General features: G+C 40.0%; 1 protein-coding gene across 1 annotated transcript; it reads right to left on the bottom strand.

The window, feature by feature from the left end:
- Nucleotides 1-304: 304 nt before the first annotated feature.
- Nucleotides 305-23,644, bottom strand: LOC106054249 (uncharacterized). Its single transcript, XM_013210037.2, has 4 exons — nucleotides 23,471-23,644; nucleotides 7,758-7,901; nucleotides 4,788-4,895; nucleotides 305-3,046 (listed from the first exon to the last, which is right to left on the bottom strand). Exons 2-4 carry the CDS (start codon nucleotides 7,899-7,901, stop codon nucleotides 2,033-2,035), a joined length of 1,266 nt encoding a protein of 421 aa, XP_013065491.2. The 5' UTR covers nucleotides 23,471-23,644; the 3' UTR covers nucleotides 305-2,032.
- Nucleotides 23,645-27,610: the final 3,966 nt, after the last annotated feature.

The following is a 27,610-nucleotide window of genomic DNA, read 5'->3' as shown; positions in this document are numbered from 1 at the left end:
CCGTGTTCCAGTCTAGGTATAATATATATAGGTCTGTGATTAAACAACAATAATAACCATAGAACTCTCGAAATCCAGAGTAATATTGAATTATATTAATTCCATAGGCATAAATAAATATAGACTGGCCGAAGGAAGTTACTTCATGTAACTTGAAAACACGTATATCTATTGTATTCGGATTTCCGAATTATGAAAAGTTTCATGATCTTCATTCTTAGAGATTAAACAAAACTATTGTAATACTTATATAGGTTATGGCTGAAATGGATATTAATACTTAACTTTTATACTGCTCATAAATGCTGTATAATAAAGTACACAAAATTGCAAGTCACAAATTTTCGTTTCATAAAACTCTTTAATCGGCCAGTCTATATTTATTTATGTCTATGATTAATTCATATGTATATTAAGTTAATATTAACTTTGTGACTACTAATTTCATAATGGCCTGATGGTCTAATTAACTTAAACCAGGTTTTTAAATATCATGACTTTATTGACATTGCATCTGCATGCTATATATAAACTTTGAAAAAACAAACACAAAATCACATTGTCTTTAGAATAAATGTGTCAACAAAAATACTTTGTCGCATCTTTACTTGACATAAAGAAAAAGAAACATTGTTGTAGATATCACTCCGGAGCTGTTAAACATTTTTGTTTTAAATAAAAAATACAATTTGGTTTGTTTTAAAGATATTAACAGAAAACATAGAAATAAAATTGAAAAAAATGTACATGAACATAATGATAACTTTATGGATGTATATAGAATTTTAAAAAAAGTAAACAAGCAAAGTATAAAAATACTTATAAAACAAAGATTATATAAAGGAAACAACTGCACATTTACAACCATTCATCTCAATACTGTAATATTTATTTCATATTTTCTACAGCAAACAGAATTAATTAATTTCCATTTATAAATTATTTCATTATTTTTTTTTTATTGATTCGTGTTTTGTTAGGGACAATGAATAATTGCCCAAAGTTTCAACTTCGTCTGAGAATGGAAAGTTGGAGAAAGGATGTGTACAAAATGTGTACTAGACAGACAGACAGGCATACAGACAAACGAAGCGAGTTGATATTAGCTTTGTAAAAAAGTAACACTATTCATCTTCTTCAGATTTAAAAAAAATACATTTAACTTAACAGACAGACATACAGACAGAAAGCATATAGAAGAAGGAAGGCAAAGTGAACTAGTTGTCTTGTATTATGTAATAAGATGCATGATTGTTTGGATTGATTGCATGATTGTATGGATTGATTGCATGATTGTATGTATTCTCACAGACGATTGTTTTTTCAGACAGTGTGTGTGAAAGGATAGGAAAGAAACTATGTGTGTGAATAATTTGTGTGTGAGTACGTTGTGTGTGTGAATAAAATGTGTGTGAGTACATTGTGTGTGTGAATAAAATTTGTGTGAAAAGCAAAGTTTGTGTGAAAACAGAGTACAAATGTAATCAAATCATCTGTTTCATTCCACAAGCCTTAATTTCAAAGAAAAAAAAAAACAACAGTTGTATCTCAATCTTAAAAAGTAAAAAAAAAATGATTTTAGGATTATAGGTTAAAGTGTACAATATCGTATGTTTTATACATTGCATGAGTGTCTTATCAGTAATCAGTATTGGATTCAATCAAATCATCGAATAAAAATAATCAAATCTGTAGTTTTCAAGAAGAGGACCAATATCTAAATCTTCAATGAATTAGATTCAGAAAGCACAAAATAAAAGTATTTAAAAAATTGATTATAAATCCTCCTTGGACTTAACTAAAATGTACATTAGTAGGGGAAAAGTAAAGGTTTGCTGGCCACAAGACACCCTCGTTAACCGTTGGCTACAGAAACCGATGACCTTTACATCATCTGCCCTATAGATCGCAAGGTTTCGTTGGTTCTATACATTGAATCAAGTGTTTGATCAGTGTTTCAGATCATGGAAGAGTTCACTGTCGCGTTTAATGTGTGGCACGTCATTAGTTCCTCGCTTACTGCAATGCTGCTCTAGCTGTAGACTTGCAACAGCTCAGAATCATCTGAGAATTGAACAAGCTCGTCCTGGGATATGGCCAAGAGAGATGTTACATCGTCCAGTGTGGCTAGATCATCGCTAGGTATGATTTGATCCCTCACGTCCAAGCTGAGCAGCCCATTCGTGAAAACGGCACCAACGTCTTCGTCCGTGGCCATGTCCGAAAGGCTCGGGGCAGCATCTGCGTCGGCAGAAAGCAGGTAGTGGTTGTTGTTGGCCACGTGGTGGGCGTTGTTGTTGACATCCAGGTGCGTGGCGTGAAAGACGTCGTCGTTGTCCAGATCTGGGAGATCCACAGCGCGGTGCTCCTGGATGAGGCTCAGCATGCTGTCAGAGTGAAGGCTTCCATGGGACGAGACGCTGTGGACTGGAAAGTCCTCAGAGGAGATGCTGGAGTGCCTGGCGTCGCACGAGTCTGACATGGACGCAGTGTCCGAGGCGCTGACAGAGGGTGCCCTATGTCTGATGCTGCTGGTGAAAGGAGGCGTCGACCCGACGTGGTGAAAGCCTGGGGATGGTGAGGTTTGGGGTGGCCCTTGCATAGATGGTGTGCACTGCAGAGCAAAGTGTACGGGACTGTGAGAAGTACATACCTGATCAAGGCCTGGAGTCAAACAAGGCAGTAACTTGCAATCATAAACGTCATTGGGCGTACTGTTTTCAAGTGCGTTCCCACCCCAAATAAAACGCTCCTGAGAAGAGTGTAACATCACACAGCTACGTTTGATGGACAGATTGTCCGACTGTTCTTCCATTGGAAAGAATATATTTTCTTTCACCGGAATTTGGCTGGGACTACCCATAAGTCCGTTACCGGATCTTAACGATCTTCTTCTCTCCACGCCATCTTTAGTCGAGAAGACATTTCCGCAGGGGCACATAACTATTTGATTCTCCGCTCTGGTTTTATAGTCGTCTCTCTCCCTTGCCACCTTCTCCAATTCCTGAAACAAGACCTTGTTGACTTGAGACATCTTCTCAAAACTCTGGGAATTAAAACAAAACAAACATAAATCATCAGATAATTTAAACAAACTCATAATGCCCCACGGAAACGCTTTAAAGACAGCTTAGGCGCCAACTTGCGTTAGCTAACATAGAATAGAGCACCTGGTTGCATGCGAATTTAGAACGAGGCTGCTGGAGTCAGTTTACTTAAGGTACTTGAGGCGATGCTGAAGGCCAAACACTATGGGGAGACCTCCTCATTTTCCCTCTCTGTACCGGCCCTTTGTTAAACGCTGCGTGGATTGTAAAAGTGCCGTTGGGGGTTCTCAACAGTCCCCACCAATCCAATAAACTCGGTCCCATTTGTTACGTTGCTACAAATAGCTTCGCGGAGAACCCCCAGTATGAAACAAACATGGCAGTAGCTTAACTTTAAAAACAAAAAAAAAATTGCGCGGGAAAGTCGTCTGCCTCGCACACAGGTGGCGCTGCAGATAAGAAGCTCAGCACGCGACACGCGACACACGAGAAACTAGGGACATGTTTTAATTAGTACCACTCCTGTTTGTGGCTTTCAGTCCGCCCAAACCGTCGCCTCGTGGCGTAAAAGTAAGATACGCGCTGATCATTAACAGATGTACGCCACGATAGCCGATTTTTTTTTTCATAAATGCATGTTTGAAAAAAAAAATAGTCGGTTAGTATGTATGGTGTCTCCTCGGGACGCAAAACAAAATGATGCAACGTCGAGGCGCACTTGCATTGTGGTTGTAATCTCTTTACGGTGGTATGTGAGATAAGTGAAGTAGGTCGCCTAGCTGGAGGATAAAATCTCTCAGTCTAGGGCAGTGGGTACACCAACTATTTTACAAGTTATTCTACTTTCCATGATTAAAATAGTATACTTTTAAAAATATAGACCTCCTATAGAAATCTCAAAATCGCGTAACTACGGTTCCGAGAGTCTTGGGATGAAAGCCCTTGGAAACATAGATGCATCAATTAGCATCGGTTTGAATTCTTTTCAGACAAGAATTAATCAAACAGGCTGAAGGAAACTTCCGCTGACTGGCACTATTAACGAGGAATCTTATAAGGGTAGAAACGGTAGAGCCTTGAGTAGTGGGGGGAAAAGGTATCTGTATATATAATTCCCTACGTCGTCCAACCATGCGGGACACCACGCACGCACGTCGACTCTCTAAGCCTAATATTAAGGTAATAAAGAGAAAAATAGATACTGGGCCACTGGCAGATAAAATATCGAACACATTTGATAGCAATAAGTAGCCCTGTCTTTAAACAAGACCTTCTAGCCCTGTCTTCAAGCAAGACCTTCTAGCGCTCTCTTCAAACAAGACCTTCTAGTCTTGTCTTCAAACAAGACTTTCTAGCCCTGTCTTCAAACAAGACCTTCTAGCCCTCTCCTCAAACAAGACCTTCTAGCCCTCTCCTCAAACAAGACCTTCTAGACCTGTCTTCAAACAAGACCTTCTAGACCTGTCATCAAACAAGACCTTCGTTCCACCATAACATTTGCAAATGGAATGGTGAAAGAAATACGCAATGAATGTATTTGTTAATGGGTCAATGGTTTAAATTCTAGAATAGGCTGCGTTGACATGCAGGGGAACAGATCGACAGCATGAAATGGGGAATGCAGACTTTAAAAAAAAAAAATTCATGGTTTTAAGTTGGCAGCTGGTGGGCTCTTCAAAAGGAATCAAACTTTAAAGTCGGCTGCCTAGATCACAGTAAAGTAATTCTGAATGGACTTACATGAATGGCGTTGCTTTGATTAAGTCTTTTCTTTGTCCTGCACCTCTGCGCGGCCCTCCTGTTCTGCTCCCTACGCCGCTCTTTCTTCAGGATCTCCTCTTGCGTCAGCTGAAACACACGACAGTTGCGTCATACGTGAAGTAGAAACTAAATACATGTCCCCATCAGGAGCCTAACATGTGGGGGATGTAAAGAAGGGGACGGGGAGGGGTAGGGGATAATGGTCAGAGGCTGCAATATAATATGTCGGTCAGGTATTCGGTTAATAGTTTTTATTTCATCGTTCAACAGAGGCGGGTGATATTAAGGTCATCAGTTGTTTTGGCCAACGGTTAACGAGCAGGGTGCCATGTGGCCAGGCACAACGACCAACCGCCTTTACTTTCCCAAAACTAAAGTAAGGTACCCATTAGAGTTAGGTGGACTCAGGGGCACCTTCAAAATCCCAAAATTCAAATCCCAGTCTTCACCAAGATTCGACCCCAGGACCCCACGTCCGGAGGCCAAGTGCTTAACCACTTAGCCACCGTGGCCCCTATTAGAAAGTTAACTCTTTCTCTCCGTAATTATTTTCCTCATTTCGATAGTATTTTTCGTTTCGCTTATTTGTATTTCACTATCCTTGTTTTTTTGTTTGTTATCAGAAAATGTTATAGTTGGCATTGAATGGTAGAAGAAAGCATGATCTTATAACACAACACAAAAGTTTATAAATCCAAAAGTAAATTGAGTTTAATAGAGATTCCCAAATCGACGCTGGCATCGTTGATTAGGAGAGAAAGAGTTAAGGATAAGTCTCTTCTCAGTTATTTGCTTTTTTTTTTTTTCACACACTATCATTTTGAAATGGCGCCCACAAATGATAGTGTGGCGCCCCACACATGCTAACGTTGCGCCTATATTCAAGTATTTTTTTTTTCTGGAACATCGGGTCGGAGGTGTCAGTGGGTCAGGTACAGGAGCTGACCTCTGAGATGACCCGCGATGCCAGGCGCGCTGTGTGGGCCGGCCACGTGATCAGGGTGATCTTGGGTCATTTCATTTACTGGCATGAAACTGGTATGCTATTTAAGTAGGTGGTGTTTACCGGGGCCTTAAATATTTTCTGTCAAAGGATAAAAAGTGAAAGGGGTTGATTTCAGGTTTAAAAAAAAACGCCCCCCCCCCCTCCCCCTTTCCTCGAAGAAGTAAAGAACAGGACGTGTCTGTGTGTGTGTGGGGGGGGGAGTACATGGGTCATTTAAGATTTCCTTTTCATGCAAACATTTGTAAAAGATACAAAAATCAGTTAAAAAGTTCAAAATAGTGGTAAACAATATTTATTTTTCTACCTATAAATAGTCATTAAAATAGGTGAGAACTGAGTAGTAGGTTCGTCGGAATGTATTGAAATGTAATGAGAATGTATTGAAATGTAATGAGAATGTATTGAAATGTAATGAGAATGTATTGAAATGTAATGAGAATGTATTGAAATGTAATGAGAATGTATTGAAATGTAATGAGAATGTATTGAAATGTAATGAGAATGTATTGAAATGTAATGAGAATGCATTGAAATGTAGCTGAAATTGATGTTTTCGGTTAAGACTAAACACAATATTTAAAAAAAAAAGTGTGCTGTATTTGCTTTCGCCCCAGTACAAGATTTACAGAAACATTCAAACTAATTATTTGGAGGTCATGCAGATGACAACGGCGTGATACCGAGAGTAAAGTTCACTGTTTCGTAAATCCTAAATACAAATGTGATGCTAAGTGTGCATCGTTTAACTAAGTTTCTATCTTCTTTAATTGTATGTTCTCTTTAATGTATTCTACACGGCACTCACCTATTTTACGTCATAAAATAAAAAAATTAATTAAAAAAAAAAAAAAAAAAAGTAATGGTATCGATTATAGCGATAATTGGACTGTATTAGAGCAATCTAGAAATATCAACATCTTACAAGTAGCGGAAGAGATACTCATCTACTAGGGAGCGGCTTGTGATTGCGCCAATGTGTCTCGCTCTGAAAACGAGGCATGCTTAAAGCCAATCATACAATTCCACTGAACAAGGGTGACTATTCTAGTTCGTGCCGTTCACACATCACAATCCTTTAGTTGTCGCTAATGATCACACGACATTTTTTTCCTTTCTCCGGAACAATGTTAGTCCCCTCTCAGTCACTAACATCCATTTACATAAGTGAATTGGTCTTCGGGGGGTCAACAAGTTCACTAGCGAATTTGTCCTCGGTAGGAGAGATAGATATAAATACCATAAACTATAAATATATAAAAGGCAGAAATGCCCGACTTTATCATCCTCCAATGACAGATCCTCTAATGACAGCTGTACATATGATGTGCTTATTGGGATCCAAACCAAGTGCCCCATCCCTCAGCCCCACGCCCCCCCCCCCCCCAATAAGAGCTAGGTTAGGTTTAAAAATCGTACTTATAGATCGTATTGAATGAATAAAGAGCAAAATTGACTGCATTGGGCCTTCTCAAACATAATTTAAGACCGCTGGATACTGAGGCACTCACTGCCATAGATCTAAATACGGCAATGTGCAACTCCCTTTTTCTTTATAAAACATAATTAACCAATTACAGCTGATTGTTTTTTTTTTTAATGTTTTTTTTTCTTAATTGATTCATGTATTGTCATGGACTATGAATAATTATGCAAAGTTTCCACGTGATCCTAGAATGGGAAGTGTGAGATTAAAACATGTATAGGATATGCACCAGACAGACAGACAGACAGACGGAGTGAGTTGATAAAATAATATAGATCTAAGCTTTGTAAAAGTCTCGCATGTTTGATGCTATAGCAAGGTACCGAACACATTTTCATTTCTTCTGTCATTCTTGCTGGTGTGGTGGTCAGTGGGATGGGGAGAGGAGGAGAAGGCAGAAAGTGCCTGGCTCCCACAAGTCGTCACTGGAAGATTGGCAAATGAAAACAACTCGACCTACCTCCATTTTTTGAGGGTCCTTAAATTCCACTTTGATCTGGTGTTGACCTCTGGCCTGTCTCCGTGCTATAATGATTAGCTTGAGATCTTCCTTTAGCGTTCTTTCTTTGAAGTCCAGCTCCTCAATCCTCGTGAGAGTGGACATCTAAACAATAAACAATGAGTTCATCGAATCAGTCGTATGATCAATCAATCAACCAATCGATCAACCGATCATCTGCCAATTAATCAACCAATCAATCAATCAATAAATCAAACAATTAACCGATCAATTAATCAACTGATCAATAAGTTGTAGATGGGTCTATCTCACTAGCTGAACATGATAAACGTCAGTCTTTTTCATTGTGTATGACATACCCATCAATCAACTTATTAATAAATCAATCAACCAACTGATCGGTGGATCAACTGATCAATCAATTACTCGATCGATTAGTCAATCAGTCAATCAATTAATCAATAAACTAATAAATCAACTCTAGATAGTTGTCTATCTCACTAGGAGAGGGATAAACGGCCAAAGTCTTTTTCATTGGGTATGACAGATCAATCTATCCACTGATCAATCAATCAGTCAATCAATCAATCCACGACCCATGAATTCCAGATATCTACTTCACTAGCTGAAGTGAGTCGCTGTGATGTGAGGGATAAACATACACAGTTTTTTTTTCATTTGGTATGACAGATCAATCAGCCAACTGATCAATCAATCAATACTAGATAATTATGTGTCAGACTTCAGACTCACTAAATGAAAGGAGTAGCAATTTTGAGAGGGATAAACGGCTTAATCAGTAAATCAACCGATGAAACAATCAATTAATCAGTCCTAAATATTGACTTACGTGTCAGCCACGCTAACTGAAGGGAGAATGTGTCTTAATAGAGACAGACGACGCCCACCTCACACCCTTAAGTGAATTAGAGACCAGTTTTTGAAAGCGACTCGTATCCCAGAATATTTTACTTATTCTAAAGTTGTCCTCTTTTTCCAAAAATCATATTTCGACATTCAACTACGTTCCTTTGCCAGCTAAAAAGTCGGAACCCAATCCTAAAATATTTTTTTGGTCTTCGTAGAAGTCGCCTTGTGACCGACCTCTGTGGGGGGAGAGCGTGCCGCCCTATACGCCGAACGGCCCGGGAAGAAAGTAAGTCACAAGTTTAAGTCTTTGCAGATTTTTCGTTACAAAGAATATGCTTAGTTTTGAAGTGTGACTCGAGTGAAGACAGAAATTAGAGCTCAAAACACTTCCACACTCTGCGGATTTTCACCCTCTCCCCCTCCCCCACACACAGATACGCCTTCGCCCGATTCTGAAAGACCCAACACCTACCTCGGGCTATACCCATGACCACAGGACTTTGGTACATTGCAGGTCAGTGAACCAAAGTCTATTCTTTGAACTGTGCCAATAATTCTCATAAACGCTACTGTAACGGAACGGAAAAAATAACTTTGAATGTCCCACACGTAGTCGAGTTGATAGACAAAAAAAGTTCAATTCAGTTGACTTCATGTGGTGTCATTCACCAAAACGGAAAGGAAATAAAAATGATGTAACGAATATAACATTTCTGAAGGTAACTACAAAAATAGAAACGAAAACGGAAAGGAAATAAAAATGATGTAACGAAAATAACATTTCTGAAGGTAACTATAAAAAAATAGAAACGAAAACGGAAAGGAAATTAAAATGATGTAACGAAAATAACATATTTCTGAAGGTAACTTCAAAAATAGAAACGAAAACGGAAAGGAAATAAAAATGATGTAACGAAAATAACATATTTCTGAAGGTAACTACAAAAATAGAAACGAAAACGGAAACTGGAATGAAAGCTTTGTGAGCTCCGTGGTGAATTGGAGATTTTGCGATAAAACTCAAGAATGTCAAGGACGCGAAGCAAAACTTGAATTGCTGCCAACTAAACCAAAGCTACTAACGGGAGCGCTAAGAAAATTTGATTCTTCAGGGCATCAAAATGCTCAAAAAATTATCATAAAACTTTAAGACAAACAAAAAAAAGCATAACTTATCAACACTGGCGATCCTCTAAAAGCAAATAATCTTGCTATTTCAAGAACAAACTCCAACCACAATATATAGGATCATTTGAGAAGTCAATGGTATTATCAAATATTATAACTAACAGTCAAAACTTTAAAGTAGTCTAAACAGTTACTATAAAGTGTACGTATCTCTCTATATAAAGTCCCACATGAATCTCATTAAAGACTATTCTGTCAGGCCTGGCTGAATGTTTTAAAATATCTACTTCATAGGAGACTAAAGTGTTTTAATCCCAGTAGATGGTCGTCGAATCTTGCATGGTGCCCCAACGGTCCAACAGACTAAGGCAGCGGTTCTCAATCTTTTATGCTCGGCGACCCCTTTTTACAATCCCCCAATCTTCTGCGACCCCCCCCCCACGCTCACATATACAGAAATAGAAGAATAGACAATAACAATTCCTTTTTTCGATGGTCTTTGGTGACCCCTGGCAAATCGTTACTCGACCCCCAAAGGGGTCGCGACCCACAGGTTGAGAACCCCTGGACTAAGGGATAGGTAAAGGTAAAGGTAAAAAAGGTCAAGAAGGTCATGCGATCACGTGCTCATTTTATTTTAACTGCACCATTAGGAAAGATTGTCTTTGTTGACGTTTGGACATTCATGCTGACTTCTAAGATCTTCGAGGTATTCGGGTGCCCTCTTGTCGTAGTCGATAGTTGTTGTTTCTTTTTAAAATCAGGATTATTTTTTTTTTATTTCAGTATTTAATAAATACTGATCAGTCAAAAACCGCTTCTTAGTGAGCGCCGAGGAGGTAAAAGGAACTGTACGAAATTTCATGCGAATCCGTACGACAGTTGATGAGATCTCTTGATCAATCAGTAAGTGAAAACTTCTAAATATATAGAAGAAAACAAGGGCAACAAGGAAATTTGTTTAGGTCCTACAAAGGAACAAAGGTGAACATTATTCCTGGTTCATTGGTTCCAAAAATAAATGATTTCTGACAAGTTCAATGTCAGTGTTCACTCCTAAGAAATCTCAAAAAAAAAAAAGAAAGTAAGGAGCAATAAGTAGCAACTCTAATTATAGATAAATTATTGAAATTAGGAATAATGCTTTTTTAAATTCAGTAGTTCAAAAAGTTTTTACATTGTCAAAAACAAAATTTCATGGTCTCTCATATCATGCTTCCCCAGAAGTTCATCATATTTCAATTGGTTGTCCTGCTGTAGATACGTGTCCTCACGTGCCAAATAATGAAATCGGGATTCATCAGAAGGCAGCCGTGTCGTGTTTCCTTAGAAGCCAAGTAGATACAGTCCCGGAAATTATGTTGTGTATTAAAAGCCGCGATTGTGACATACTTCTCCGCTGTCTAGTAGATATGTACATTTATCTATAGGAGAATTAAATAAAAAATTGCAGTTTAAAAAATGGTTCTTTAAAAGTTGCATAAAAAAAAAACATATCTGAAGGCGAAAGTTAACAGACAGAATTTGGTACATAGGATATTTTCATACATGGCGAAAAAAAAAAAATAGATAGTTTTTAGGTGTATCCGGTGTACAAAATAACGCACGTGTTAATAAAGTGTGCTTTCTTTTAAAGTATATGAAACTTTCTGTGTCGTTTTTAGCACGGCAGAATACAAAAGGCTAAACTCTCTCTCAGACCTCTCTGTTTGTAGAACAAAATAGTTTCAATATTGAAAACTAATAGACTTTCCATCAATGAATTAAAATTATTTAAACACAAATGTCAACTAACTGGAGCAGTGATGCCCAAAATACGGCCCGCGGGCCAGATCTGGCCCGTGACGTGGTTCCATCCGGCCCGCCGAAACGTCGGTATAAAGTGTGTAAAATACAAAGGTTGAAAAATTTATCTTTACCTACGTTAGAGCCCTCACTTTTCCTCTGATACATTGGTACCACGAGCTTTAACATTTGTGCCTTTATGAAAAGGAAATTAAGAATCTACCAGAATCATTGAATTGATCTTTTATGTGGAACATGGTAATAAGCCAACAAACTTTTTTTTTTTATAAAGAAAGTCTGGCTGTTTCAATAAACAACATACAGTATTACAGCAACAGCATAAAAAAAAAACAATTATGACGTGGAGGATCCATGGGAATATTGACCAAAAAGAGACAAGACCATGACTTAATGGCGAGGATAATGACTAAGCTGCTCACAATTGAAGTAGAGAACTAAAGCCATTTCCAGACACGTAGACCTAGAAAAAAAATAGATTAAGGATAAACTTGAACTAAACCAAATTATGAATGTAATTACTAGATCCACGTGTTTTTAATGAAATAGTTTCAGGTCAATTTCAAGGTGTTTTTTTTTTAACTTTTTTTTTGGTCATATGGCCCGCGACACGAGTGTCTGAAATTAAAATGGCCCGCAGGTTGAATTAGGTTGGGCATCACTGAACTAGAGGTATCAACTGCCAAGCATTAAGGATAGTGTTAAAAATTCCATTTTGTTATGTTATTTGGTTGACAAAAAGGCAGAGCCATTTAGCGTCCTTGACATCGCTTAGTCAATCGTAGTCAATTGAAGTCTATAATGTACTATAATGTGCTTTACTACAAGTAAATATAGCTTGTATTGTTCCGGAAAGAGTTCATGACTTGTTTGAAGTCTATAATGTACTTTACTACAAGTAAATGTGTCTTGTATTGTTCCGGAAAGAGTTAATGACTTGTTTGAAGTCTATAATGTACTTTGCTACAAGTAAATGTATCTTGTAGTGTTCCGGAAAGAGTTAATGACTTGTTTGAAGTCTATAATGTATTTTGCTACAAGTAAATGTATCCTATATTGTTCCGGAAAGAGTTAATGACTTGTATGAAGTCTATAATGTACTTTACTACAAGTAAATGTATCTTGTATTGTTCCGGAAAGAGTGAATGACTTGTTTGAAGTCTATAATGTACTTTGCTACAAGTAAATATATCTTGTATTGTTCCGGGACTACGACGGGTCTAGCAACTACCACATGACTATAACACAAGGGGAAAAAAACGCTATTAAGTTCATCTTTTATCTCATGTATACAGTCTGCGCTTCCCCCCCCCCCCCTCCGCCCGTTCTCTCTCTCTTTTCAAAGGGGCGGTCCTAGATTTCAATGTAATGTAAAAAGATAAAAACATGAGTGTATTTCGTAATGCGATAGAAGACACACTCCTTGTCTTGTGACTCTGAGGCCCTCTCGACACAAATCCTGCAGGCAAATATTTACTTAAAGGAAATCGGTGAGACTGTTTAAAACTTCCCTTCCATTCTGGCAACTTTTTTTTTTTTTTACAGCTATTATTTTTATTAGCCAGACTTTTAAAACCTCGACAACTAATTTCAGATTATTTTCCCGTGAGGTGTTCTTAATATGAATTGCTTTCCCTTCCTCTGGCCTTTGTCTCCCCTCCTTGTCAGGACCTATTGCCAGGTAATAGACGGGATTACGCATAAAGCCAGCGAAATAAAAACTGGGCTATTTGTATTGCTTAAAGCTTCTAACCCATATTCCGCAAAGCCTGGCCATTATTAAACACAGCGTGGATTCAAGAAAATGGAACTAGCAGATTAGTGACTTCTTACAATTAAAAAAAAAAAAAAGATATGAAAATATTTTTTTTTCAAATATTACAAAATTAATTAATGTCCCTGATACTAATGAATCCTTTTTTTTTTAAACCTTGGTGGGAATACGCCTAAATAAATGGTCTCGTCATCATCAAACTCCATACGAGTGAGGGCTTGAGAGGCTCAAGTCGTCTCATTCAATAGCCCTGGACCAGGGGTGGACTGGGTGTCTAAATCGGCCCGGGCATTTCTTTACTATCCGGCCCATAAATTGTATATATTCATAATATAAGATAAACGGATGAAACCTACAAGTATGTGTCAGGGGTTCCTTTGTATGCTTGTCTTTGTCTTGGCTCGCTAGGTGGTTCTTCAATACTCAATTACAATTGCGATCTATGGGCAGTGGAGTATGCCCTATCATTATGCCGACCAACTGTCTTCACTCCCCCACCCCCCCAATCAATGTCAGGTACTCATTAGAGCTAGATGGATCCCGAAATTAAAAACCACAGTCACACTAGGATTCGAAAGCCAAACGCTTTACCACTCATCCACCGCGATTCTTGTCTACGGGTGTAGGCTAGTACATTAGTTCGAAAACAAAATGTGCTAGATAAAAGTAGTAGTACACTGTAGAAGATTATTTGAACACGAAAACAGTCACTTTTATAAGATAATATTATAAAACCTCAATCCATGAGGCCCTTTAGATGCCCTACCAGCCCATTTGGGTACCGGCCCACCGGGCATTTGCCCGAATGCCCATATAGCCAGTCCGCCCCTGCCCTGGACAGAAACCCTGCTGTTTTGTGTAGTGCATATATGTCATCATAAAGGTCAATGTTCCTAGACCTGTCGAGACGGAGATCAGCAAGTCTGGTTGCAATCAAATAGAGTATGAGTCACGGCATCATCTTCCCTGCACCATTGAGTCCAAATTTGGCCATAGCCGTGCACTGTGCTATAAAAGTTTGCTCAGGCCTGGGCAGCCTCTGCCATAGCATTTATGTATATTGTGTATCTTTGTATGTACACCTACAATCCTTAATCCTTTTTTTATCTTTTCATTTTATATTTAAAACTCATTTTGGGTCCAGCTTATTTGCATTTTTTCAAATGACACCATTTAATGAGAAGACTGTGATGACCTTGCTCGAAAGGCCGCGTCCTCGCTCGCTCTTACGTAATTTTAAGGTGAAGGTCACTTGGTGGCCTCGGTTGTACATCTTTGCCGACATCCCAAAACATGAGGAGAGAGGAGAGACACGTGTAGGGCTAGGGAAAAAAAGGGGGGGGGGAGAATGACATAGAAAATAACTGAGAATATCAAACAAAACGAAGTCAGATATAAGACCAAATAAAAGTCAATCAATCAATAAATTAATCAATCAATGTTGAATGCACGATTGTTAGACAGCAGAAGCGGAAGTTGTTAAAGATGCGTACAGCGAGAAGAGCAAAACAAAAAACGGAAATTAAAATGGCGCAGCGCAAAACGAAAACGTAAAACCGCGCTTTATAAAATTGCGCCATTCCAGCGTTCAATGTTAGCAGAAAATTTGTGGAACACCCCCCCCCCACCCCACCCCATCTTCCAGAGAAAAGAATCCTGGTTAAGCGAATGTATACATGTATTAGACTTTATTATATTCAAATGATAGGCCTTTACTAAAAGCACTAAATTTAGAAAGCCTTCCGGAGAGAAGACTCAAAAGTAAAGTAGCAATCATACATAAAACACTGAATTATAATCTTCAAATACAAAAACAAAATTTAATAAAATACTCCGAAAAAACACAAAGATAAAGGCACTTTCCTCGTTCCATATGCTAGGACAAATTTGTACAAATGCTCCTTCTTCCCTAGTGCTATTAGAGCTTGGAATTTCTTTTTTTAAATTTACGTCTGTATTTTATAAGATAAGATAAGATAAGATAGAAATGTTCCTGAACATTAATTTATGAAACTTTTAATGAATAGGACATAGACTTAACTCTTTCTCTCCTAACGTTTTTTCCACCAGAATGTGGTAAATAATTACGGAGGAGAAAGAGTTAAATTTTATAAGATAAGATAAGATAAGATAGAAATGTTCCTGAACATTAATTTATGAAACTTTTAATGAATAGGACATAGACTTAACTCTTTCTCTCCTAACGTTTTTTCCACCAGAATGTGGTAAATAATTACGGAGGAGAAAGAGTTAAATATAGGCTATTATATCTAGACTGGAGATGGAGATTTTGTAACACTACGAAAAATGTGAAAGTTTTTTTTTTAAAGTTGAAACAAGGCGTTGTTTTGTAAAGTAGTTATATGAAGTAGTGTTGTGTGTGTTTTTTCAGCCCTAACCTATGTAACATATAATTTAATTTTTAGATCTAGATCTAGTCATTGAACATCAAAAATAAGAGTACTCTCGTCTCATAATTATTATTTTGCAATTATCAAATTTCTAGGAAAATCGTTAGAGCCGTGTCCAGGTTCTACCCAGAAGTTTTTTTCCACGAAGGTATGAGTTGAATAGAGGCATAGTAATAAGAGATTTCGGTGGAGACTAAATTCCCGGGATCTCTTGTACAAGAGATCGCTTTCCGAGAACTCTACCTTACAATAACAAGGAAGGCGGTGTTTACATAGCACTGGTCAGACTAATGGATAACAATAATAATCTAGGTATCCTGGTTATCAAAGACCAACCAACTGGTCAATCAACCTGACCCACATAGTAATGGAGAAATGCCTGACCTCGGTGTAATCAAGTTACCTGAGAGTTACCTGAGAGACAGAGAGAGAGAGAAAGCAGAGTGGATGTTTTGACCCAATTTGATTTGGCCTGACTGACCGCTCGGCTGTCGGTCAGTGACCTGTTTCGTCTGCTAACCGAGCCGAGCGTTACGGAGAATGACCCTGAAGAGTGGCCGGGCTTGAAATGGTTTTGTGAATGGACCTTCCGCGTTATAATCGACCCTGAGAGACGGGTGGTTGAGTGGCTTGGCTACCTGTCAATTGGGGAGGGGGGGGGGGGGGGGCTTGAGTTAGAAGCCGAAAAGTGGGAATTGCCTGGCTTGGCAAGTTTAAATGAATAGACTATTTACTACTATTTGACCACCGGCTACACCAGGCGATTTGATCCAGCAAACTTAAACTGTAATCTTTTTGTTGCCACAGTAGCCATCAACCGACGATGGTATGTGGCCGACACATAGAGCTACTGAATTTAATTTGTGTCATATCAGGCGTCTGTTTGGCTTGACACTAGGGTGATCTCCGGAACTAAATAATAGTTCAGACCTTTTGGCAGCAGTAGATCTACCACTTAGACGCTTCTCTTCCTTTATCCGATAGCTGGGAATTGCGAGACAGTATTATTGCGCCAAACAAAGTAGTGCAGTAGTGAGTCTACATTTTTTTATTCATAATATTTCTTTCTTCCAGACCTTTCATTATTCAATTCATTCTCTTTGATTTCCTCTCTTTCTTTTTTCCTTCCTTCAACATCATTCTCTATTTTTATTCTTTCCTTTTATTTCTTTTTTTTTTTTTTTTTGTTTTGGTTCTCTTTCTTTCGCTCGCTCTAATAAAGTTAATTTTAATTTGGAATCTAACTTTTTTTTTAGTTATCAGTTTCTCTGTATAGCGCTACTAAGTCTATGGTTTCTACTAATTCTGTGGTCTGTGGTGGCATTACTAAGCCTGTGGTTTCTGTATAGCGCTATCAAAGCTATGGTTTCTGTATAGCGCTACTAAGTCTGTAGTCTGTAAAGCGCTACTAAGTCTGTAGTCTGTATAGCGCTACTAAGTCTGTAGTCTGTAAAGCGCTACTAAGTCTGTGGTCTGTATAGCGCTACTAAGTCTGTAGTCTGTAAAGCGCTACTAAGTCTGTAGTCTGTATAGCGCTACTAAGTCTGTAGTCTGCATAGCGCTACTTGTAAAGCGCTACTAAGTCTGTAGTCTGTATAGCGCTACTAAGTCTGTAGTCTGCATAGCGCTACTAAGTCTGTAGTCTGTATAGCGCTACTAAGTCTGTAGTCTGTATAGCGCTACTAAGTCTGTAGTCTGTATAGCGCTACTAAGTCTGTAGTCTGTATAGCGCTACTAAGTCTGTAGTCTGTATAGCGCTACTAAGTCTGTAGTCTGTATAGCGCTACTAAGTCTGTAGTCTGCCTAGCGCTACTAAGTCTGTAGTCTGTATAGCGCTACTAAGTCTGTAGTCTGTATAGCGCTACTAAATCTGTAGTCTGTATAGCGCTAACAAGTCTTTGGTTTCTGTATAGCGCTATTAAGTCTGTAGTCTGTATAACGCTACTAAGTCTGTGGTCTGTATAGCGCTACTAAGTCTGTAGTCTGTATAGCGCTACTAAGTCTGTAGTCTGTAAAGCGCTACTAAGTCTGTAGTCTGCATAGCGCTACTAAGTCTGTAGTCTGTATAGCGCTACTAAGTCTGTAGTCTGTATAGCGCTACTAAGTCTGTAGTCTGTATAGCGCTACTAAGTCTGTAGTCTGTATAGCGCTACTAAGTCTGTAGTCTGCCTAGCGCTACTAAGTCTGTAGTCTGTATAGCGCTACTAAGTCTGTAGTCTGTATAGCGCTACTAAATCTGTAGTCTGTATAGCGCTAACAAGTCTTTGGTTTCTGTATAGCGCTACTAAGTCTGTAGTCTGCATAGCGCTACTAAATCTGTAGTCTGTATAGCGCTATTAAGTCTGTAGTCTGTATAGCGCTACTAAATCTGTAGTCTGTATAACGCTACTAAATCTGTAGTCTGTATAGCGCTACTAAGTCTGTAGTCTGTATAGCGCTACTAAATCTGTAGTCTGCCTAGCGCTACTAAGTCTGTAGCCTGTAAAGCGCTACTAAGTCTGTAACCTGTAAAGCGCTACTAAGTCTGTATAGCGCTACTAAGTCTGTATAGCGCTACTAAGACTAGAATCACATCTAAAAATAATCTTGTCCACTTAAGATAATAGGAAGTTGAAGTCCAGACGACACTCGGAACTAGTCACACCAGGCCGTTCACTCAACAACCCAACTTCTGAGAGGGAAAGATTTCATGCATGGACGCGAGCGGTGTCCCACTATACACACACACATACAGAGAGAGGGAGCGAGAGAGAGAGGGGAGAGAGAGAGAGAGGGGAGAGAGAGAGAGTTCTTCCTACATCTCTATCTAGTGTCAGATATAAACACAGTGGGGAAAAAACAACATTGAACTGGAAAAGAAACAATGGTGGTGGATGGGGGAATCATGGGAGATAATTTCTACTGTTGTGTGAAGTGTGCGTAGGTTGTTGCCCTTAGTCGCTGCGGTGCATGTCTTAAGTGTCTAAATAGCTAATACAAATGTTGATCTTGTGACATTTACTACAGGGAGGGGGGGGGGGATTGATTCGCTAGCCGCTTCCCTTCCCTCAAAGACACACAATTGTCTTCTGCTCCAAGTTTTTTGTTATCAAAAGAATACATAAATATTAAATAAACAAACCTGTAGGACCTAGTGTATCCATTTCATTGCGTATGCTAGTTATTATAATCGTTGATTTGTTTTGCCATAAAGACATCAGTTTTTTTCTCTCTTTCCCCTCACTACCTGTCTCTCTCACACTCTCTCTCTCACTCTCCCTCTCTCATACACTCTCTCTCTCTCCCTCTCTCACACTCCCTCTCTCACACTCTCACTCTCCCTCTCTCACACTCTCTCTCTCCCTCTCTCACACTCTCTCTCCCTCTCCCTCTCTCTCTCCCTCTATCACTCTCTCACCCTCTCTCACACACTCTCTCTCCCTCTCTCTCACACTCTCCCTCTCCCTCTCTCACACACTCTCTCTCCCTCTCTCACATTCTCTCTCTCCTTCTCTCCCTCTCCCTCTCTCACATTCTCTCTCTCCCTCTCTCTCTCTCCCTCTCTCACACTCTCTCTCTCCCTCTCCCTCTCTCACTCTCCCTCTCCCACTCTCACTCTCCCTCTCTCACACTCTCTCACTCTCCCTCTCTCACTCTCCCTCTCTCACACTCTCTCTCTCCCTCTCCCACTCCCTCTCTCACACTCTCTCTCTCCCTCTCTCACACTCTCTCTCTCCCTCTCCCACTCTCCCTCTCTCACATTCTCTCTCTCCTTCTCTCACTCTCCCTCTCTCACATTCTCTCCCTCTCTCACTCTCCCTATCTCCCTCTCTCACTCTCCCTCTCTCACACTCTCTCTCTCCATCTCTCACACTCTCTCACTCTCCCTCTCTCACACTCTCTCACACACTCTCTCTCTCCCTCTCTCACTCTCACACTCTCTCTCTTCCTCTCTCCCTCTCTCACACACACACTCTTTCTCTCTTTCCCACTCAATCCACTTTCGGCCAGAGTGTTACAACTAGTTACAAGATCATCTGTCGTCATCGAGAGGTTCATAGAAGTCTAATTCATAAAGCGCTGGCTGTGAGTGTGTATGTGTCGTATTTGCATCTATATTGTTACAGTAGTTACGCTGAGGCTGTCAATTGTAGTCAAACTGAATTGCCATTTGATTGGATCAATAAAAATTATCTTATTTCCTCACCCTCTCTTTGACCTCTTTTTTGTTCTCTCTTTCACTCTTATTTTCCCCTTTTCTCTCTCTCTCTCTCTCTTTATCTCTCTCTTTCTTTTTCTCTAGATTGCCATGTCATGGTAATCAGAACACTTGATTTGAAAAGATAGCACCAACTTAACTCTTTCTCTCCTAACTGACGATACCAGCGTTGATTCCACCAGAAAGCGGTAAATAATTACGGAGAGAAAGAGTTAATACACAATTAGAAGTATAGTTTCATGTCTTCTCTCACTAAGGCGAACGGATTATAATTGCTAGGGGAAGTAAGGATAATTGAAGTGGGTTACTCGCCCCTGACATTGAGTTCCTTACTACCCAGCCCTAGTCCCGGTCGCTACTCAAGTTACGTCAGCTTCTATTTATAGACTAGTCAACATAAAACGTAGGCCTGCATGTTTGTTGTATGTAGCAGACGTATGTACAACCCTCTCCCCCCCCCCCCCCCTACATACACACAACACGTCGACACACATACTGCAGAAGAAGACAGACTTCAAATAGTACTAGGACATTGTGTTCCCCTTTCAGACCTTGTGGTTTATAGTGTAAATGATGTAAAGGTCAGCTGTTTCTGCGACCTACGGTTAACGAGGGTGTCATGTGGCCAGCACAACGACCAATCGCATTTACTTTTCCCCCAACTAATGTCAGGTACCCGAAATTCAAATCCCAGTCTTCACCGAGATTCGAACCCAGGACCCCAGGTACCCAAAGACACTCCGGCATAACATTATTTAAATTCAAATTGATCGAGTTTGTGAAATGTTTGACATGTTTTGGAAGTTCCTTCAGAGTTGAAGATAATCTACTTTCCAGTCCAAGCCTCCCGCAGGACGACGGGAGATGGGCAGGGTACGAACCCTGGAACATTGAGACGACTGAACGATAGTTCAGCGCACATCCCGCACGACCAGGCAGCCATCCTGAGTCTTGACCCTATCAGCTTGTTATTTCGAGCTTTCAACAAAGAAAGTATCTTAAAATGCTTAAAAATAAAACAACCAAAGGTTTTCTAATGGGAAGAACACATTTACAGCTACTTATCTCAATAACGGAGCAGTTATTTCCTTTCTTTGATATTAAACAAAGTAATTAATAACCAATAATTGGTTAATTTTTAAAATTGATCTCACGTTTTGTTAGGTACAATACATAATTGTACCTAAAAGTGTCAGCTTGATCCGAGAATGTAAGCGAGATAATAACGTGTACATTTATCTAAGGGGACGAAACCCTAAATAGGTTCTTGAAGTTCGGGAATTTTAGGGCGCTTCTGAGTGGCGCCAACTCACATGGGTACCTTACATGAGGAAGTAAAGGGCGGTTGATCTTGCGATGTGGAGGGGGGGGGACATGACACCCTTATTAACATTCGGTCATACAAACAGACGCCTTATAGACCACAAGGTATTAAAGAGGCGCCTCTCTTTTTTTAACCTTTATTGACGAAAAAGTGATGTTTCCACGACAGGTTGTTGTTTTTTTTTTTAAATAAAATTATGTATATTAAAAAAAAATATTAGTGAATTTATTACAGTACAATTATTTGTTATTGTTGTGGCTATTAGTCAAACCGCAATTACGAAACAGTTAGACCCCCCTTGACTAATTCCATGTGATGTCTTCCACCTGTTCTCTGGGACATTTTCAAACTTTCCAAGATCTAGTAGTCTATAGACAGGTTTAGCTTGAGATCCTCTAGGCTGAACGAATATATAAGCACCCCATAACCAAAACTACATTGAGAACCACTGTGTCGATTGTAAAGATAAGCACGTGAAACTGCATCCTCATCTCATAGACGAGTGAATGGATTTGCCAGTACAACGATATCCCCCTTTGAGAACCTCTGTGCCGATTGAAAAGATACGCCAATATAACCATATCCGCGTTGAAATCGTTGAGTGAATAGATACGCCTGTACAACCACATCCGTGTTGAGAACCCCTGGCCGAGTACAACTAATCCGCATTGAGATCACCTGCACTGCAGTGAATAGATCCGCCAGTACAAACACAGCCGCAAAGGAAATAGCGAGGGCGCGACGTGCAACCTCCCCCCACACACACACACACACACAAGGCACCCCAAACCAAATATAATATCATTTAACGAGGCGCGCACTTAAGAGGCCATCGCTGACACTTGTTTGCTCGAGGCTATGTTTTGTTAAATTGTTACATCTGGGTTTAACAGCGGCGCTGGGGCGGGATGTTAGCGTAATAAAACTTAGCCTGGAGATCACTGATATTATTCTATCACACCGTCACGTAACTGCGTTCACACTTAATAATCTCCCCTTGTTTAGGCATTTACTTAAAATAGAGTTGATTCTAGCAAGAGACACTGATTCATTTATCAAATAGTCAGAACAGAAAGGGAACAGATTAGCAGAGAGAGAGAGAGAGAGAGAGAGAGAGAGAGAGAGAGAGAGAGAGAGAGAGAGAGAGAGAGAGAGAGAAAAGATGAACAAGAAAAAAAAACAACTGGCTTAGAGGAGAGGACCTGCTAACTGTTGTAAGAAAAACAACAACAACACAAAACTCTATTACAAGACCTTCGAGGCTCGCAAAGACCTTCCTTCAAGGAAAAGCACCAGGAAAAAGAAAAAGATGCAGACAGAGAAAGCGATGGGAAGACAACATGAAAAAAAAAAGGACGAGGCTGCCGTTGAAAGAGGCTCTTTCTGAGGCAAAAGCGGAATGGAGAAAGACGGTCAACAAATCGTGTGTGGTGCCCCAGTGGTCTAACAGACTAATGGATAGGTGAAGGTGATATACATCGAAAGCGAGAGAGAGAGAGGGGGAGAGAGAGAGGGGGGGGGAGAGAGAGAGGGATAGAGAGAGAGAGCGAGAGAGAGAGGGGGGAGAGAGGGAGAGAGAGGGAGTTACGAGACGGTGATTGAATAATATTAGTGATCTCCAGGCTAAGTTTTAATACGCTAACATCCCGCCCCATAGAGAGAGAGAGAGAGAGCTACAGAAAAGAGAGATTTAAATGGAGCTGCCAATGTGTACACATTTATCGAAGAAATCAGGTGGAACAGCTTAAAATTACATCTAACATTTTGATTGGTTGCAGCAAATACGTATTAACATCCTGGGTAGGGGGAGTCAATCAAAACCCACCGTGACCCCAATCTTGACCCCGAGTTTGTTTGTACCTACAAATCATACAATGCACTTCCTAGTCACCGGTTGTAGTTGCTTTTTTTTTAAGACACCGTAAGTTAAGTACAAACCTGTGTCTTAGAATGACACAAATATTTACTTAAACACACACACACACACACACACACACACATGTGGACTCACACGAGAGTTAAGTCAGTACATAGTACATAGTCATTGTCTGACTCACCTGTCCTTAGTTTCACCGTAAACTTGCATACTCACGCACGCTACACTTAATAGTAAGCGCGAGTTTACTTAAACGGGTCAAAGTTCAACAGAGCTTTAAACACACACACACACACCATTCACTAATGAAAAAAGAAAGATCAACTCACAATAAGTAATTGAATCACAAACGAACTCCTCTGGTGACTGGACACTTTGTCATGAAAGCAAGTCCAGCGGTTGTCTAACTTTTAAGTCCAAGCAGAAGTGTCACAATTATTGAAACTGATGTGTACATCTGGTCCTCTGGTCTGCTACAAATCTGAATGAGGATAAACACAGGACATGTCATTAAATCAGACTGACTCTTCATACGAATCCACACTCGCTTCAAAAACGATGCAGCGATGGCGGTCGGTCGTTGGACAGTTCTCACGCGAGGCACACGGTAGACCTGTCACTTTTCCCTCTCGTAGGCGTGGTTTAAAATGTTGCGAACCAATAATTGGGCTGGATTGGAAAGGAAAGAAAACTGAGTCACACCGAGGATGTTTGTTCGCTGTTAGCGGGACCCAAACACATGTCATTCATCTCGAGAGCATTTTCCACGGCGTTGAGATTTGTCAAGAGAACCAACATTGGACCTGACTCCATTTCTAAAAAGAAAAACATAAAAAACGGAGAAGGGGAGATTATTCAAGATTTGAATGCTGGCAAAGTGTTTCAAAGGGAGATAATTTGGGGATAGGAGCGGTTAATTTCTCTTAAATGGAAGCATTTTCAGATCTGTGAGAGAGTAGTTTTAATCAAACAAAGTCACTTGATTTGTTTTCCTGACTTTGAGTTTTGTTGTGACATAGTTACAATAACACAATATAAATACAATGATTACTCCCTCACTATTATGACTATCGAAGAGAAGAATGTTCAAACATATCTATTTTAAAATAAAATCGAAACTTAATGGAGTAGCTGACGGACTGAACCTAAAAAAGCAACAATATGTGTTGGTCCATTGAAATGTAGTACCACCTGATTACCTCAAAGCTTGGAAGAACTAACACAAGCCAAGACAAAAAAAACCCATAGATATTTAACCGAGGAAATGGATGAGATAAGAAGATGGCCGGAATACTGTTCAGAGTTGTTTAACTTTGAAATCTCAAGAGATCCAGAGATACTAAAAGTCCCTGCAGTATCCAACATCGACGAATATCATATTCTTCGCTGGGAAGTAGTATCAACGGTGAAAGCCCTGAAAAGGTAAAATCAGCCGAAGTTGACATCATTCCTGGTGATCTTTTAAAATCTGGAGGAGAAACCATGATAAACGCACTTTTAAAGATTTTCAACCAGATCTGGCAGTCCTGGGCCCAATCATTCCTCGTACTATCCAAAGAAAAGCAATTTTTTAACTCTGTCAAAAGTACACCACCATCCCCCCTCAGAAGTCATCCCAGCAAAGTCCTGTTAAAAATGATACGAAACCGACTAAAATAGCAGACACAATTTAAGACCAAGCGGGTTTTAGACAAGGACCTAGCACTACAGAACGAATCCTACACATCAGGATACTCTGCGAGATATACCCTCAACACCAAGAGAATCCTTTTCATTTCTTTATCAAAGAAAGCTTTGAAAGAATGTGGCATGTGTCACTCTGGGCGACATAGATGGTCTAGCAGGGACAACAGAACTTGCAGGCTTGGTGAAACGCATTGAAAGGACTTCCGCTACATCTGTTATTCAAATAAATGCTGAAACAACGACAAAAAACACAAATATGACAACTAGCCAAGAGCACTTTAAAGTGGACATCAGTATTGGAGGTAAAAAAAAGTGTCAGTAGTTTTGAAATATCTCGACGCCATCGTCTCAGATGAAGGACCCAACCTTGAACTACTGCTCAAGATGCACAGTCCACGGCAGCACTGGCAAAACTCAAAAACAATCTGGAAAGACAAAATCAAAGCCCACGACACTAGTATCAGAGTGATGCGACCCTGGTCACGGCCACATTGTTAAATGCTTGCGAATCTTTAATGCTGACTGCAGAACTGTTGTCAGCAGAACTGTAGGGGAGGATCCTAGCAATAGAATTGAGATGCTACAGAGGGATCCTAGGTACCTGTATCATACCAAGACCGCATCACAAATGAAGATATTAGGGACAATATGTGTATAGTGTACAGAATAACTAAGCTTTATGAATATAAGTTATATATTGATATAAATATGGATACAGAAAGGTTTTTAATTCATTGCATATTTTTATCTTAATTTTTTATTTTTCTATTTCCTTTGGGTCCACCCAATTCGCTTTGCCTAGTGCCTCCAATAAGATAAGACCGGCCCTATCGGGTGCTATGATAACTTGCTAGCTATTGTCTTAAAAAAAAAAGGCAAAATAAAACTCTATGGCCATATCACAAGGTCATCAGGGCTCGCAAAGACCTTCCTTCGGAGAACAGAACCAGGGAAAAGAAGAAGAGGCAGACAGAGAAAGCGTTGGGAATATAGCATATAAGAATGAACAGGCCTGCCATTGAAATTGATTCTATCCAAGGCAAAAGAGGAATTGAAGAAAGACGGTCGACTTATCGTGTTTGGTTCCCCAACGGTCAAACAGAGTTAGGGAGAGGTGATAGTGAAGGGTGAGACCAAAACTTGAGTTCAAGAATTTGCTCTTTACTTGGCCGTTGAACCCATGTCGAACAATAGTCCCTCTCTTTCTTTCTTTCTCTCTCTCCCCCCTCTCTTTCTTTCTCTCCGTCTCCCCTCTCTCTATCCCCTCTCCTTCTTTCTCTTTCCCCTCTCTTTTTTCTCTCTCTCTCCCCTCTCTGTCTTTCTCTCTCTCTCCCCTCTCTGTCTTTCTCTCTCCCCTCTCTTTTTTCTCTCTCTCTCCCCACTCTGTCTTTCTCTCTCTCCCCTCTCTTTTTTTTCTCTCTCTCCCCTCTCTTTTTTTCTCTCTCTCTCCCCTCTCTGTCTTTCTCTCTCTCTCGCTTCCCCTCTCTCTCTCTCTCCCCCCTCTCTTTTTTCTCTCTCTCTCCCCTCTCTTTTTTTTCTCTCTCTCCCCTCTCTTTTTTTCTCTCTCTCCCCTCTCTGTCTTTCTCTCTCTCTCGCTTCCCCTCTCTCTCTCGCTCCCCCCTCTCTCTCCCCTCACTTTTTTTCTCTCTCTCCCCTATCTCTCTCCCCCTCTCTCCCCCCTCTCTCTCTCCCCTTTCTCTCTCCCCCCTCCCTCTCTCTCTCGCTCCCCCTCTCTCTCTCTCCCCTCTCTTTTTTTCTCTCTCTCTGCCCTCTCTCTTTCTCTTTCTCTCTCTCTCCCCTCTCTCTCTCTCCCCCCTCTCTCTCTTTCACTCTCTCTCTCTCTCGCTCTCTCTTCTCTCTCTTTGGAACCACAAAAGCTTATGAAAGGTTCAGTATAGGTACCTACCATTCATGTCAAGGACAAGGAGAACTTATCTGGTGGACTGGATGACCCTATCACTGGACCAGTCCAGTACACGTGTGCTTCACAGCTCATTGGTCATAGGTACATACTACTTTTACCATGAAGTAACGACCACTTCTGCCAAGAACTTCAAGGAGGGATAACTGACCTGAACATATAACCTGATTACAGTGACCTCAAAAGACTTTCCCAGAAGGTCTACGTGCGTGTTGGATAACATGGCGTTATTTACATAATTTAAGTTGTGGTACTGGCACGCGCAAGCTAATTATCACTTTCAAAATACTGACCGCAGGACATGCAATATTTAGAAATTCTATACTCCTTAATATTCAGACGAGGACAAATTTAATTACATACTTGAATGCGCTGGCAGGTCGGACATTGTGTCTTTGTATTTTGAGAGGTTAGACCGGCAGTAAGCGAATTCAGCGACTGAGGGCTGCAATGAAGGACATCGACACTTTTGAGTTTCTGAATGGCCAAGAAGCTGAATGCCAACTGTTCAAGTCTGTGAGCCAAAAGGTATGGGCCAGTTTGCCTGATGTAACGGCGATCTTCAAAGTTTTACTCAACAGGGGTGTCGCCTAGCCAGTGGCGTATCTACTGTCATGATGTGGTGTCGAACTACTTCGAATAAGAGTCAAACGTTTAGTATAAGATAAATAAAAACATACATTAAGTAGAGAAAGTACATGACTAATTGATGACTAAGTACATGACTAATTGATGACTAAGTGCATGACTAATTGATGACTAAGTACATGACTAATTGATGACTAAGTGTATGACTAATTGATGACTAAGTACATGACTAATTGATGACTAAGTGCATGACTAATTGATGACTAAGTACATG

This window comes from Biomphalaria glabrata, chromosome 3 (assembly GCF_947242115.1).
Source record: "Biomphalaria glabrata chromosome 3, xgBioGlab47.1, whole genome shotgun sequence".
In the NCBI taxonomy this organism is placed as follows: Eukaryota; Metazoa; Mollusca; class Gastropoda; family Planorbidae; genus Biomphalaria; species Biomphalaria glabrata.
The sequence above is the reverse complement of the archived record's forward strand: the minus strand, read 5'-3'. Positions and strand labels throughout refer to the sequence as shown.